Source organism: Symphalangus syndactylus, chromosome 11 (genome assembly GCF_028878055.3).
Source record: "Symphalangus syndactylus isolate Jambi chromosome 11, NHGRI_mSymSyn1-v2.1_pri, whole genome shotgun sequence".
Classification (NCBI taxonomy): domain Eukaryota; kingdom Metazoa; phylum Chordata; class Mammalia; order Primates; family Hylobatidae; genus Symphalangus; species Symphalangus syndactylus.
Window position 1 is genome coordinate 62,868,980 of NC_072433.2, and position 17,299 is coordinate 62,886,278.

At 33.8% G+C, this 17,299-nt stretch overlaps 1 protein-coding gene across 2 annotated transcripts in view; it reads right to left on the reverse strand.

Annotated features, from left to right (window-relative positions):
* LOC129493168 (acyl-coenzyme A synthetase ACSM2B, mitochondrial) overlaps positions 1-15,463 on the reverse strand; it is a 41,916-nt gene extending 26,453 nt beyond the window's left edge. The window contains exons 1-3 of one of the 2 annotated variants that reach the window (XM_055298964.1): positions 15,303-15,463; positions 14,510-14,897; positions 2,670-2,854 (exon numbers count right to left, since the gene is read on the reverse strand). In XM_055298964.1, coding sequence (XP_055154939.1) covers positions 2,670-2,846 — 177 coding nt within the window. In that variant the 5' untranslated portion in view covers positions 2,847-2,854; positions 14,510-14,897; positions 15,303-15,463. The remainder of the gene's footprint in view (positions 1-2,669; positions 2,855-14,509; positions 14,898-15,302) is intronic. The other variant, XM_055298965.1, reaches the window with a different exon arrangement.
* Positions 15,464-17,299: the final 1,836 nt, after the last annotated feature.

Genomic DNA, 17,299 nt, shown 5'->3' on the forward strand with positions numbered 1-17,299 from the left:
ATGATGGTTTATTTTTTGTCTATTTGTTGATAGATATTTGGGCTGTTTGACCTTCCAACTACTGTGAATAAAGCTATTGTGAACATGAGTGTACACATGTTTCTCAGAGACCCTGATTTTAAGTTTTTTTTGGTGTATACCCAGAGTTGGAATTGCTGAATGGCAATTCTATTTTTTAATTTTTTGAGAAAATGTTATATTCCTTTCCAAAATAGCTGTAACATTTTACATACCCATCATGATGCACAAGGGTTCTAATTTCTCTGTTTTATTGTAAAATAGACTCTTCACATATCCCCTGAAAGAGTCTCATGTATCCTCAGGGGTTCTCAGATCATAGTTTGAGAGTAATGATGCAAAATCAAAGAGAAAGCATGTTGGCGATCTTATTAGATATTTCAAAATTTGCCTCCATCAGAGTTATACCACTTTGTGGCAACACATGAGAGTGTCTGTTTCCTCACAGCCTTGCCAATAGAGTTGTTAAACCTTTGTATTTTGTTCTTGCTCATTCCTGGGTATAGACTAAGTTAACTATGGGAGGAATTTAGTTTACAATTAAACTTTAAAGCAAGGATGACAATAGTCTCTTCCTGAAACCAACTCCTTTCTTGTTCAGGGACCTAAACCCCTTTGTGAAATTAATGCAATTGCACAGCATTAGAATTATGGTAGATGGTAGGGGCCTCAATTCTGCTAAGCTGTAAGCATAGTTAAGCAGTAACCAGTCATTGTTCCCCAGCTTGCTTACTGCTTAGGAGTCATGTAACAAGAAGTCACACTTTGTAACTTCACCAATTGCTCCTGTAGTTAATATCACTATTGTAAAATCTAAGACTGACCTTTGAGATATGTTTCAGACATTTGCATTCTGGAAAACTTACTGACACTACCTAGACCCATGATTCTATAGCAACGAACTGACTTCACCTGTCTTGTGTCTGCCTCACCCAGAAAGAGACTCAGCACTTGAAGACATTTCTCACATCTCTATAATTTCATTCCCAACCAATCGGTAGCACCCATTCCTTAGCCCCCTGCCCTCCAAATTATCTTTTGAAAACCCTAGTCTCTGAGCTTTCAAGGGGGCAGATTTGAGAAATATTTCCCATCCTTCCACTAAGATGCCTTGTGATAATTAAACTATTTTTTCTGAAAATAAAAAACAACCTTTTGTATTTGACTAACAAGATAGGTGCAAAAAAGTTATTTCAGTAAAATTCTCACTTGCATTACTCTTATTATGAGGGAGGGTGAGAATTTTTTATATTTAATGGCCATTTGAGTTCACTTTTTTGTGAACTATCTGTTCATATACTTTGCCCAGTTTTATAATGAGTTGCACATTTTTATTCTTGGTTTCTACAATCTCACTTTATATTATTAACTTTTTTGCTGTTATATGAGTTGAATATTTTCCCCACGGTTGTCATCAGTCATTTATTTTGCTAAAGGTGTTATTTGTGAATAGAGAGATTTTTTGATGTTTATATAACAAATTTACTTTTATGGATTCAGAATGGTGAGTCATAGTAGTAAGGGCCTTCTTCAATATTTAAGGGGCCTTCCTCAATATTTAAAGGAAGTATAACTTAAAAAAAATCCAGAAATCGAAATTTTTGTTTGAAAATTTTCAATTTTAAAATGTTGAACCTTATTTTTTTTTAAGAGTACCCACACCTAGGGCTGTCTTCAGCCTAGAGGCAAGGCATTCGCAATCTCCACACTAAGACTGTTTCGTAGTATTGGGAACTTAGGACATCATGTCATAATCACTACTCTTTTTGAGCACCAATGTATTAAGTCCATGCTGGTAGCTCCACCCCTTCCCCTACCCCTAGCCAGAATGAATCCTTCCGTCCTACAAAAAGAACCACAGGACTTCAGGTGAAGGCAGTTGATGGGTCAGCAGTGAATGGATTAAAATTCTAGAAGCTCAGGGCTGGGAAGGAAACTTAGGAATTTCTTCATTTTTTCTTTCTTGGATGTCTCATATTGAAGCCCTTTTGATAATTGTTGCCTCGTAGCTATCTTACTTGCACACCTCTATTGACAGGGACACATGACCTAACTTTCTGGGAAGACTCAGTCTTTGGTCAGTGCAGTTTTGCCCCCCACTTTTTTGAGAGAGAATCTCACTCTGTGGAGTGTGGTGGTGTGATCACAGTTCACAGCAGCCTCCAACTCCTGGGCTCAAGCAATCTTCCCACCTCAACCTCCTGAGTAGCTAGAACTGCAGGTATGTGCCACTATGCCTGGCTAATTTTTTTTTAAACATTTTTGGTAGAGACAGGGTCTCACCGTGTTGCCCAGGCTTGATTTGCTATTATTAGATTCAAACCCGCCTCTTCTACGACCCCAGACCACTAGTCCTCATTTCACCCTCGGAGGTCACAACAGAGCATGTGCAGTCTACATACAGTGTAAACAAACTGTGTTGGCTGCCTGGGAGTTACCAGGTTGCCACACTCCTGTGCCCTTCTTCCTTCCGAGCTCATGCTGTCTCTCTCCCATACCATACTGCCTTCATGGAAGATAAGTGTCTTGTCCATAGCTTATTACAGTGCCTTACATGTAATAAGTACTTAACAAGTATTTACTGAATTAATGGATGAATTTTAAAAGTCAACAAAATTGTCTCACTCTGTGTCTCTTTTCCACCCCATTACCTTCTCCATGTCAGCCCAGTGATCCAACACATCACTAGCAAAGTTAAACTTGGCTGGCACTTCCTGGTGGCCCCACTGCATGGACACCAGTTGCCTACTATTAATGTAGAGAGTGCGGCTGGACATCTGAGTACCCCACAGGGTGCAAAGTCCCTGAACTTTCCGCAGCCAATGCATGTTCAGGCCTGTAAAAGAAAGAAGAGACGCAGGTGAGAGCTTCTTTAACAGATTGCTCTACTGATCATCAGCGGCTTCAGGAGATTCATCCCAACCTTACAGGATTCTTCCCAGGAATTAATTTGCTGTGGTTATGAGTAAATTGGCACTCAGTATCTGTTTCAGTCTCCTCGTGGGGTGCTGTTTTCTAAAGGCATAAGAGGATACAGACCCAGTCCTAGATCCTACATCTTCAACACTTCTGATGGTTTTGTGAACACCCAATTCCGTATAATAAATCCCCTTATGCTTAAAATACAGTGGGTCATAGATTGGATTGTTGTTCCCAGCAATTCACTCCCTTCCTGTTCTAGGATTATAAATCCCCATTCATTTTTACGTGACTTCCCAGTGCATTCATGAGGAAGAATATGTATCCACCTCTCATTGACTTTGGCTTGCTCATGAGATATGCTTTGGTCAATGAGATGTGAGTGTCTGGGATTCTACGGTTCATCAGAAACTCTCACATTTCTCCCCTCTGCATGAGACTTGCATAACCCAGATCATGCTGTACCTTCAGACTGGGACCCAGAACAACAAGAAATGTGGAGTTGAGCTGAGCCTAGCATGGCCACTGGCAACACACAGACCCACAGGGGGAAAATATGCATGACTAAAAGCTACTAAGATGTATAGGGTGTTTGTTACTGTAGCAAATGCTAACTAATACAAGTAGCATCCTTTTCTTTAAATTGGATCTGGACTGATAGATCCTAAATCCCAGGTCCTATCCATCTAGTGCACAGGACCTAACACAATCACTTTAGAAATTATAGCTGTCATAATTGTTGTTTCTATATAAGTTCTTTATTGGTGATTTGTGACACTGTTGTACACCCATCACCCGAGGAGTATACGCTTAACACTTACAGTATACACTTAACAGTATACACTTAACCCACTTTGTACCCTTTTATTCCTCAGCTCCTTCTCATCATTTCTCCCAAGTCCTCAAAGTTCATTGTATCATTCTCATGCCTCTGCAACAATGTATAGCTTAGCTCCTACTTATGCCTTAGAACATATGATGTTTGGTTTTCCATTCCTGAGGTGCTGCGAATGCCATTAAGTCATTCGCTGAGTAGTATCTCATGTTTTTATATATATATATATATATATATATATATATATATATATACATACACTATATATACATATAGTTGTATGGCTGAGTACTATTTCATGTTATATATATACTGTGAATATAAATACACACTATATGTGATACTATATATAATATATACTATGTATGTATTATATAGTATATATATAAATTCTATTTTTATATATATTTACATTTATATAATATATGTATTTTATATATATAATATACATTGCCACACTCCTGTGACTTTCTTCCTTCGAAGCTCATGCTGTCTCTCTACCATACCATACTGCCTTCATGGAAGATTTTATATATATATATATGACATATATCCATGAGCTTGGAGTGAAGAAAGGCACAGGAGTGTGGCAAAAAATACATATATATAATATATATACACTATATTATATATGGATATACTATATATAATATATGGGTATTATATATTTATATTGCATATAATATATTATATAATATATAATGTAATATTATGCATTATATAATAATACATTTACTATTACATATTTAATATATATAATTTTACATATATTATATATAATAAAATATAATTATATGTATTATATTGTATATAATAAAATACATTATATATAATTTAATATATAATATATATAATTACTATTATATGTACTATTATACATAATTACTATTATATATACTATTATATATATTACTATTCTATATTATTATATATAATTACTATTATATATACTAGTATATATAATTACTATTATATATAATTACTAGTATATATACTATTATATATAATTACTATTATATATACTATTATATATACTATTATATATAATTACTATTATATATACTATTATATATACTATTATATATAATTACTATTATATATACTATTATATATACTATTATATATAATTACTATTATATATAATTACTATTATATATAATTACTATTATATATAATTACTATTATATATACTATTATATATAATTACTATTATATATACTATTATATTATAAATATGTTATATATACTATATAACTGTATATACTACATATAGTATATATGGAGATATATTATCTATAAATATATAAAATATATATATCTAAATATAGTACATACGTATACTATATATAGTATATATAGATATATAGATAAAATATTTTTAAATATATAGAAAAATATATAAATTTTTATATATTTTTATATATTTGATATATATTATATATAGCCACACTATATAATAGTATAGTACATATCTATATATTATATAATATATAAATATATTATATAATATATTTATATAATATATTATATAAATTATATAAATATCATATTTATATAATATTTATATAATAAATAATATATAATACATATCATATAAATATATATTATATTTCTATAAATAATATATTAATATTATATATTATATTTATATAAATAATATATTTATATAATATATATAATACAATATAAATATTATATAAATATATAAATATATATAATATAACTATATAATATAATATATAACATAATATAATATTATATATTATATTATATATTATAATATATGTATTATATTACATATATTACACATATTATAATATATGTATTATATTACATATATTATAATATATATACTATTATATATAATTTATATATTAATTATATATACTATTATATATAATTTATATATTAATTATATATAATTAAAATATTATAATATATAATAAATATATAATAATTATATATAAATTATATAATTATATTGTTATAATTATATAAAATTATATAATTATATATTATATTAAATTATATATTAAATTGTATATTTATATTTTATATTATATACATAATATATAATGTACATTATATATCATATTATATATAATATGATATATATATTAAATATCATATTATATACATAATATAATATATAAATCTATTTAAATATATATTATATATTATATATTATAAATTATATATAATATATAATATGTATTATATATAATAGTATAGTTATATATATATCTATACATACCATACTATTATATATAATATATAATATATTATACATTATATATCTATATATACCCTATAATATTATATATCATATATATTATATATTATACATTATATATCTATATATACCCTATACTATTATATATATAAATTGACTGAGAAACAGAACAAGACATGAATGCTCACTCTCACCACTTAGATCAAGATATATATAATAGCATACTATATATAATAGAATAGTAAATATAGATATAACATATAGTATATTATATATAATGTATATATAATATATAGCATATAGTGTACTAATATATAATATAGTATATAGTGTATTAATATATAATATATAAGATATAAGCTATACTATAATAATATATATAAATAATATATAAAAATATATAAATAATATATAATATATAAGTATAAATTATATAAATTATACAAATAATATATAAAAATATATAAATAATTATATATATACTATATATTTAGTATATATAGTATATTGTATCTATATATAATACTATTATATGTACTATACTATTATATATATCTAGATCTAAGTGGTGAGCTTGAGCATTCACGTCTTGTTCTGGTTCTCAGAGTGAATTTATATATATATAAAATAGTATAGTGTATATATAGATGTAGTAATATATAATATATGATATATAATAGTATGGTATATATATATGTATAGCTATACTATTGTATATAATAGTATATATACTATACTCTTGTATATAATAGTATATATACTATACTTTTGTATATAATAGTATATATACTATACTCTTGTATATAATAGGATATATACTATACTCTTGTATATAATAGTATATATACTATACTCTTGTATATAATAGTATATATACTATACTATTATATAGTGTGGCTATATATAGTATATATATAAAATATATATACTATATATAAAGTATATAACAATACATAAAAATTTATATATTGTTATGTATATTTTAAAATATTTTGTATATAAAATATTTACATATTTTTACATATATTTATATTTTACATAATATGTATTGCCACGCTCCTGTGCCTTTCTTCCTTCCAAGCTCATGGTGCCTCTCTCCTGTAGTATACTGCCTTCACGGAAGAAGATATATATATATGTTATATGTTCATGAGCTTGGAAGGAAGAAAGGCACAGGAGTGTGGCAAAATATATTATATATAATATATAATATAGTATTTAAAATATAAATATATATAAATAAATATATTTTATATGTTTTATATATACTATATATATTGCCACACTATATAACATATAGTATATATAGATATGTAAAATATATACATACTATTATATATTATATTATATATATTATATAATGTATATAATATATAATATATATCACATATTATATATATTTATATAAACTATACTACTATATATAAAATATATATTATATATAATTATTTAAGAATATTTATAAAAATATATAAATATTTTATATATGAATACAAGTTTCTTTACTTGTTGATTGACAGGCATTTGGGGGTGGTTCCACATTCCTGTAATTGCAAATTGTGCTGCTAAAAACATGCATGTGCAGTGACTTCTTTCGTATAATGACTTATTTTTCTCTTGGTAGATACCCAGTAGTGGGATTGCTGGATCAAATGGTAGTTCTACTTTTAGTTCTTTGAGGAATTTCCACACTGTTTTCCACAGTGGTTGTACTAGCTTACATTCCTACCAGCAGTGTAGAAGTGTTCCCTTTTCACCACATCCACATCAACATCTATAATTTTTTTATTTTTTTATTATGGCTATTCTTGCAAGAGTAAGGTGGTATAGCATTGTGGTTTTGATTTGCATTTCCCTGATCATTACTGATGTTGAGCACTTTTTCATATGTATGTTGGATCTTCTTTTGAGAATTGTCTATTCATATCCTTAGCCCACTTTTTTACGGGATTTTTTGTTTTTTTTTTTAACTTGCTAATTTGAGTTCCTTCTAGATTCTGAATATTAGCCCTTTGTCAGATGTATAGATTGTGAAGATTTTCTCTCACTCTGTGGGTGGTCTGTTTATTCTGCTGACTGTTCCTTTTGCTATACAAAAGCTCTTTAGTTTAATTAAGTCCCATCTATTTATCTTTATTTTTGTTGCATTTGCTTCTGGGTTCTTGGTCATAAAATCTTTGCCTAAACCAATGTCTACAAGGGCTTTTCTGATGTTATCTTCTAGAATTTTTATAGTTTCACATCTTAGATTTAAGTCCTTGATCCATCTTGAGGTGGTTTTTGTATAAGATGATATATGAAGATCCAGTTTCATTCTCCTACATGTGGCTTGCCCATTATTCCAGAACCATTTGCTGAATAGGGTGTCCTTTCCCCACTTTATGTTTTTTGTTTGCTTTGTCAAAGATCAGTTGACTGTAAAATATATAGTTGACTGTAAAATATATCAGTTGACTGTAAAATAAACCCAAATAGGTTTATTTCTGGGTTCTGTATTCTGTTCCTTCTGTTCCATGGTTCTATGTGCCTATTTTTATACCAGTACCACGCTGTTTCAGCGACTATGGCCTTATAGTATATTTTGAAATCAGGTAATGTGATGCCTCCAGATTTGTTCTTTTTGGATAGTCTTGCTTTGACTATGAGGACTCTTTTTTTGGTTCCATATGAATTTTACAATTTTTTTTCTAGTTCTGTGAAGAATGATGGTGGTATTTTGATGGGAATTGCACTGAATTTGTATATTGCTTTTGGCAATATAGTCATTTTTACAATATTTATTCTACCCATCCATGAGCATAGGATGTGTTTCCATTTGTTTGTGTCATCTATGATTTCTTTCAGCAGTGTTTTGTAGTTTTCCTTGACGAGGCCTTTTGTTAGGTATATTCCTAAGTATTTTTTTTTTTGCAGCTATTGTAAAAGGGGTTGAGTTCTTGATTTGATTCTCAGTTTGGTTGCTATTAAAGTATAGCAGAGCTACTGGTTTTTGTACATTAATTTTGCATCCTGAAACTTTGCTGAATTCATTTATTAGTTCTAGGAGCTCTTTGGAGGAGTCTTTAAGGTCTTCTAGGTATACAATCATATTAACAGCAAACAGCAACTGTTTGACTTCCTCTTTACCAATTTGGAGGGCCTTTATTTCTTTCTCTTGTCTGATTGATCTGGCTACGACTTCCAGTACTATACTGGATACAAGTGGTGAGAGTAAGCATTCATTTCTTGTTCTAGTTCTCAGAAGGAATGCTTTCAACTTTTTCCCATTCAGTATTATGCTGCCTGTGGGTTTGTCATAGATGGCTTTTATTACATTAAGGTATGTCCATAGTATGCTAATTTTACTGAGGGTTTTAATCATAAGAAGATGCTGGATTTTTGTCAAATGCTTTTTCTACATCTATTGAGATAATAAAGTGATTTTTGTTTTTAATTCTGTTTATGTGGTGTATCACATTTATTGACTTGTGTATGTTAAACCATTCCTGCATCCCTGGTATGAAACCCACTTCATCATGGTGGATTATCTTTTTGATATGCTGTTGGATTCAGTTAGCTAGCAGCTAGTTAAGGATTTTTGCATCTATGTTCATCAAGGATATTGGTCTGTAGTTTTCTTTTTTTGTTACATCCTTTTCTGGTTTGGGTATGAGGGTGATACTGGCTTCATAGAATGATTTAGGGAGGATTCCCTCTTTATCTTGTGGAATAGTGTCAATAGGATTGGTACAATTCTTCTTTGAATATCAGGTAGAATTCAGTTGTGAATTCATCTGGTCATGGCTTTTTTGTTGTTGTTATTGTTGTTGATAATTTTTGTATTACCATTTTAATCTCGCTGCTTGTTATTGGTCTGTTCAGGCTTTCTAATTCTTCCTGATTTAAGCTAGGAGGGTTGTATCTTCTCAAGAATTTATCCATCTCCTCTAAGTTTTTTAGTTTATGTGCATAAAGCTGTTCGCAGTGCCTTGAATGATCTTTTGTATTTCTGTGATGTCAGTTGTAATATCTCCCATTTCCTTTCTAATTGAGCTTATTTGGATTTTCTCTTTTCTTTTTTTTGGTTAATCTTCCTAATGGTCTATCAATCTTATTTATCTTTTCAAAGAACCAGCTTTTTGTTTCATTTATCTTTTGTATTTTTTTATCTCAATTTCATTTAGTTCTGCTCTGACCTTGGTTATTTCCTTTCTTATGCTGGGTTTGGGTTTGATTTGTTCTTTTTTGTCTAGTTCCTTGAGGTGTGGCCTTAGATTGTCTATTTGTGCTCTTTCAGACTTTTTGATGAAGGCATTTAAGGCTATGAACTTTCCTCTTAGTACCACCTTTGCTGTATCGTAGAAGTTTTGATAGATTGTGTCACTATTATCCTTCAGTGTGAGAAATTTTTAAATTTCCATCTTGATTTCATTGTTGATCCAATGATCATTCAAGAACAGGTTATTTAATTTCCATGTATTCACATAATTTTGAAGGTTCCTTTTGGAGTTGATTTCCAATTTTATTCCAAGGTGGTCTGAGAGAGTACTTGATATAATTTCATTTTTCTCAGATTTATTGAGACTTGTTTTGTGGCCTATCATATGGTCTATCTTGGAGAAAGTTCCATGCACTGATGAATAAAATGTACATTCCATGGTTGTTGGGTAGAATGTTCTGTAAATATCTGTTAAATTTATCTGCTTTACGGTACAATTTAAATCAATTGTTTCTTTGTTGACTTTATGTCTTGATGACCTGTCTAGTTCTGTCAGGGGAGTATTGAAGCCCCCCACTATTACTGTGTTGCTGTTTATATTATTTCTTAGGTCTAGTAGTAATTGTTTCATAAATTTGGGAGCTCCAGTGTTAGGTGCATATATATTTAGAATTGTGATGTTTTCCTGTTGGACAAGACTTTTTATCATTACATAATGTCCCTCTTTGTCTTTTCTAATTGCTGTGGCTTTAAAGTTTGTTCTGTCTGTTATAAATATTGCTACTCCTGCTTGCTTTTGGTGTCCATTTGCATGGAATGTCTTTTTCCACCCCCTTACCTTAAGTTTATGTGGTTCTTATGTGTTAGATGAGTCTCTTGAAAGCAGTAGATACTTGGTTGGCATATTCTTATCAATTCTGCAATTCTGTATCTTTTAAATGGAGCCCTTAGGGCATTTACATTCAACATTAGTATTGAGATGTGAGGTACTATTCCATTCATTGTGCTATTTGTTGCCTGTATAGCTCGGGTTTTTTTTTTTTTTTTAATTGTATTTTTGTTTTATAGGTCATGTGAGATTTATGCTTTAAAAAGGTTCTATTTTGATGTGTTTCCAGGACTTGTTTCAAGATTTAAAGCTCCTTTTAGCAGTTCTTGTAGTGCTGGCTTGGTAGTGGCAAATTCTCTCAGTATTTATTTGTCTGAAAAAGACTGCATCTTTCCTTCATTTATGAAGCTTAGTTTCACTGGATACAAAATTCTTGGCTGATAATTTGTTTTTAAGGAGTGTGAAGATAGGGCCCCAATCCGTTCTAGCTTGTAGGATTTCTGCTGAGAAATCTGCTGTTAATCTGACAGGTTTTCCTTTATAGATTACCTGGTGCTTTTGCCTCACAGCTCTTAAGATTCTTTCCTTCATCTTGACTTTAGATAACCTGATGACAATGTGCCTAGGCAATGATCATTTTGCAATGAATTTCCCAGGTGTTCTTTGAGCTTCTTGTATTTGGATGTCTAGGTCTCTAGCAAGGCTGGGAAAGTTTTCCTCGATTATTTCCTTGAATACATTTTCCAAACTTTTAGATTTCTCTTCTATCTCAAGGATGCCAATTATCTTTAGGTTTGATCATTTAACACAACCCCAAACTTCTTGGAGGCTTTGTTCATTAAAAAATTTTTTTCTTTGTCTTTGTTGGATTCAGCTAAGTCAAAAATCTTGTCTTCGAGCTTCGAAGTTATTTCTTCTGCTTGTTCAATTCTATTGTTGAGGCTTCTCGGTGCATTTTTCTCTGTGTTCTTTATTTCCTAAAGTTATGATTGTTTTTACATATGCTATATATTTCACTGAAGATTTCTCCCCTCATAACTTGTATTTTTTTTTTATTTCCTTAAATTGGACTTCACCTTTTCTGGTGCCTCTTTGATTAGCTTAATAATTGCCTTTCTGAATACTTTTTCAGGTAAATTAGGAGTTTCTTCTTGGTTTGGATCTGTTGCTGGTGAGCTAGTGTGATTTTTGGGGGGAGGTGTTAAACAGCCTTGTTTTATCATATTACCAGAATCGTTTTCCTGGTTCCTTCTCATTTGGGTAGGCTATGTTAGAGGGTAGATCTGGGGCTCAAGGCTACTTTTCAGATTCTTTTTGCCCATGGGATGTTCCCTTGATGTAGTACTCTCCCCCTTTTCCTGGGATGTGGCTTTCTGAGAGCCAAACTCTACTGATTGTTATTTCTCATTATCTTGCTTGGCAACTGCCTCGGGGAGGCCATCACTATTGCCTCAGGCAGCAGAGTTTACCTCCTCAGACAAAGGTAGAAAGGCTGATGGTAGCATGGGTTAGGGAGGGAATGCTGCCACTACTGGGTGGGGAGGAAGTTTTTTCTTCTGGCAAAAAAAGTTCATCGGAGTTTACAAACTCAGCATCCCCAGCTTCACCAGGGCCCTCCCATACCTCCCCATTCCAAGTCGCAGGGTCTCATTCTTTTCCAATCTATCAGGGGAAGCAGCCCACAATATTTGAACATAGGTTCTTTCTATTTTTCCTAAGTGTCAGCCAGTCTGAGAAATAAAGAGAGTACAAAGAGAGAAATTTTACAGCTCGGCCTCTGCGGGTGTCATCACATATTGGTAGGACCATGATGGTGACCCCGAGCAGCAAAACCAGCAAGTTTTATTAGGGATTTCAAAAGAGGAGGGGGTGTATGAACAGGGAGTAGGTCACAAGGATCACATGCTTCAAATGGCAGTAAAGATCACAAGGCAAAGGCAAAATTAGAATTACCCATAAGGGTCTATGTCCTGCTGTGCACACATTGTCTTGATAAACATCTTAACAGGAAACAGGGTTTGAGAGCACAGAACCAGTCTGACTAGAATTTACCAGGCTGGAATTTCCCAATCCTAGTAAGCCTGAGGGTACTGCAGGAGACCAGGGCGTATTTCAGTCCTTATCTCAACCACATAAGACAGACACTCCCAGAGCGGCCATCTGTAGACCTACCCCCAGGAATGCATTCCTTCCCCAGAGTTGTTCCATGCTGGGAAAAGAATTCAGCGATATTTCTCCTACTTGCACATCCGTCTATAGGCTTTCTGTAAGAAGAAAAATATGGCTGTATTCTGCCCGACCCCACAGGCAGTCAGACCTTACAGTTATCTTCCTTTGTTTCCTGAAAATCACTGTTATTCTGTTCTTTTTCAGGGTGTACTGATTTCATATTGTTCAAACACACACGTTTTACAATCCATTTGTGCAATAGTAGTCCTGAGGTGACTTACATTCTGAGCTTATGAAGATAACAGGATTAAGAGATTAAAGTAAAGATAGGCATAAGAAATTATAACAGTGTTAATTGGGGAAGTGATAAATGTCCATGAAATCTTCACAATTTATGTTCAGAGATTGCAGTAAAGATAGGCATAAAAAATTATAAAAGTATTAATTTTGGGAAGTGATAAATGTCCATGAAATCTTCACAATTTATGTTCTTCTGTGTTGGCTCTGGCCGATCCCTCCATTCGGGGTCCCTGACTTCCTGCAACACAATCAATGCCCTTACTTTAACAGTAGACACTTGGTGAGGCTGTGCATGGTGAGGTTGTGCATGCACCTTTCATTGCAGGTCAGCCACTCACATGATAAGAGCTTATGTCTGTTTTTCCACAATTTCAGTTCTTTCTCTACAGGAGATTAGACTCTCACTCAGGGCAATCTGGGCAGATTTGGGGCTCAGTATCTGCTTCTGAAGCTGGGAGATAGAATCCCTGAGTTCATCATTTTCTTTCATCACTTTATCCACTGAATTTAGGAGCAACCAACCAGCTTCATTATGTTCCTTGGTTCTCCACATATGGTCAAAGGTATGATGTAGAGGGTCATTAAATTCCTTGCCTCTCATGAGCAATGAATCAGGAGTGTCAAATGCATTTATTTTGTATAACTCTCTAAACAGTTCACGCCAAGGACTATCAGTGTTCTCCATACTATTAGAAGTAGAGTCCTTAGTATTTTGGGGTCTAATCATATTAAGGTGCCAACTCCAGAAACCCCAAAACCAACAAAAGAACTCCATCCTTAATATTCTCTTCCTCTAGAACCACTTCTGGTACCAAAGTCTGTATTAGTCAGGGTTCTCTAGAGAAACAGAACTAATGGAATATATATATTTTATAAACTCATATGTATAAGTAATATATATAAACTCATATATATAAGTATAGATATGAGTTTACTAAGTATTAACCTGTGTGTGTGTATATATATATATATAGATAGATAGATACAGTTTATTCAGTATTAATTCACATGTTCACAAGGTCCCATAATAGGCCATCTGCAGGCTAAGGTGCAAGGAGAGCCAGTTTGAGTTCCAAAACTGAAGAACCAGGAGTCTGATGTTCAAGCGCAGAAAGCATCCAGTATGGAAGAAAGAGGTAGGCTGGGAAGCTAGGCCAGTCTCTCTTTTCATATTTTTCTGCCTGCTTATATTCTAGTCATGCTGGCAGCTGATTAGGTGGTGCCTACCCAGATTAAGGGTTGGTCTGCCTTTCCCAGCCCACCGACTCAAATGTTAATCTCTTTTGGCAACACCCTCACAGACACATCCAGGATCAATACTTTGTATCCTTCAATTCAATCAATTGACACTCAGTATTAACCATCACAGTGTCTGACATTTCTGTCTCCTTTTTTTCTATAGAATAAGAATTGAAGATTTCTGTACCAGCTCCTGAGCAGAACTACACATTGCCTTTGTACCTGCTGGTCACTCTCTTTTTCCATAATAGGCTCTTCTTCATTCTTCTGGCCTCACCTCCTCTGAGATTCATCCTTCTCTGACCACCACCCAACTCCCAGCCCCGTTACCACCTTTTTCCAGCTGCCCTCATCTCTCCCTGTTGCTGTGATAAAGGTGCCTTTTCCTCTGCCCAGTGTTTCCTCCTCACTAAGACTTGACAGGTACTGTCTTTCGTGGTCCCTAGGAATTTCTGCTTTTCTGTGAGGATTTTTGCTCTTCTCACCAGCCGTGACTCTAAAAGATTGGTGAAGTTATCATGGATTATGACCCCATCAGCCCATTCCTTGAAACAGTGCTCACCTGCCAAGTCCTCTCTGGATGTCTTTCTGGGGAGAGCTTGGTCCACCCTCCTCTCTAGCCAGCAGCTCCAGAATTCCTACAGCCTTGGAAGAGAGCACAGTAACTCAAGCAGACAGCTTCAGAATCCCTGCACTCTTGGAAAGAGAGCTCAGCTAATCATTGACAGTGGATAACTTTGGAGTCTTACAAAGGGTAACAGCAGTCCTCCTAGCCAAGTTTATGGACATTACAACATTAGAGCACTTGAGGCCAACTGGACTTGCACTTTAAATCCAAGGGGCATGAAGCATGTTTATGCCCAGGGCTGACAGAAAATTATTGCTTCAACCAAAGAGAGAGAAGTGGAGCTCAAATGGGCTTGATAAACACTCCTTTAATTCTTTATTTTGCTTGGTTCCAGCATACCACTTTTGCCTGGTTTTCCTCTTGCTTTCCTTCTCTTTTGCTGATTCCTCCTCATCTTTATCCGTGTTCACTCTGTACATTATCTCATCAAATGTCATGGCTTGGATACCATGTGGCTTGCCAATGGCCCCCACACATGTGTATCCAGCCTGGTTTTCTCTCCTGCATCCTCATCTGCCTGACTTCTCCACCTGGATATCTAACAGGCATCTCAAACATACTTTGTCCAAAGCTAAGCGGTCGATCACATCCTTCCCTGTCCACTCTCGTTCCAGGTATGGTTTTATCCATCTCAGCAAATGACACCCCTATTCCTCTAGTTCTTCCAACATCAAATCTTAGAGACTTCCCTGACTCTTTTCTTTCTCACATGGATGTAAAAAAGCCATCAGATCCACCTGCAGGCTACACTCAGAGTCTGACCCATTCTTCTCCCTGTTCCAACCCAACACTGTCCAAGTAAGCCCAAAACTCAACAGGGAAAAAAAAAAACTCTTTATATCTCTTTATATTTATTTTATTTTGAAATAGTGTCTAACTTTGTTGCCCAGGCTGGAGTGCAGTAGTCTGATCACAGCTTATCGTAACCTCAATCTATCATGCTCGAGCAACCATCCCACCTCAGCCTCCTGAGCAGCTGGGATTACAGGCACATGCCATTATGCCCAGCTAATTTTTTAATGTTTTATAGAGACGGGGTCTCACTATGTTCTCCAGGCTGGTCTTGAACTCCTGAACTTGAGTGATCCTCCCATCATGGCCTCCCAAAGATTACAGGCATGAGCCACCATGCATGGCCAACATTGTCTTAAAGCTGGTATCAGCCCATGCTTCAGCTCTTCAGGCTGGAGTTACAAATTGGTGATCCTACAGTTCTGTGTCTTGGGGGTGGCCCCACTTCCACGGCTTCATGAGGCATTTCCCTAGTGGGAATTCTTTGTAGAGGATCTTACCACCAAGCATCTATGGCTCCTACATTCTGGGTGCCTGCAGAATTAATACCATTCTATCTTTCTTAGTCTTCTGGGCCTGTGATGGGAGGAGCAGCCCCAGAGTTTTCTGAAATGCCTTTGGAACCTTCTTCCTGTTATCCAATTAGCACCGGGCCCCCTTTTAGTCGTGCTTTAGCAAAGAGTTGTTCTGACACATTCTTGGACTCCTCTCCTGAAAATTCTCCTTTCTTCTCTACCACTATGTCCAGGCTGATAATTTTCCAAATTTTAATGCTCTTCTTCCCCTTTAATTATAAACACAGGCTTTAGGTCATTTGCTGTCACAATTTAGCATAAGCTGTTAAAAGTAACCACACCACTTCTTGAGCACTTTGCTGATTAGATATCTCTTGCACCTGACACCGTAGGTCATCACTCTTAGTTCAGCCTTCCACAAAGCCTTAGGGCATGGACACAGTGCACCCGAGTTCTTTGCTACAGTGTAACATGGGTGAACTTTGCTCCAGCTTCCAATAAGTTTCTCATTTCTATCTGAGACTTTTTGGCATGGCCTCTACTGTCTATATTTCTATCAGCATTGTAAAAAATTTAAATTTAGGACCTTCCAAATTTATCATGCAAAAGGGAAAACTTAAGCCC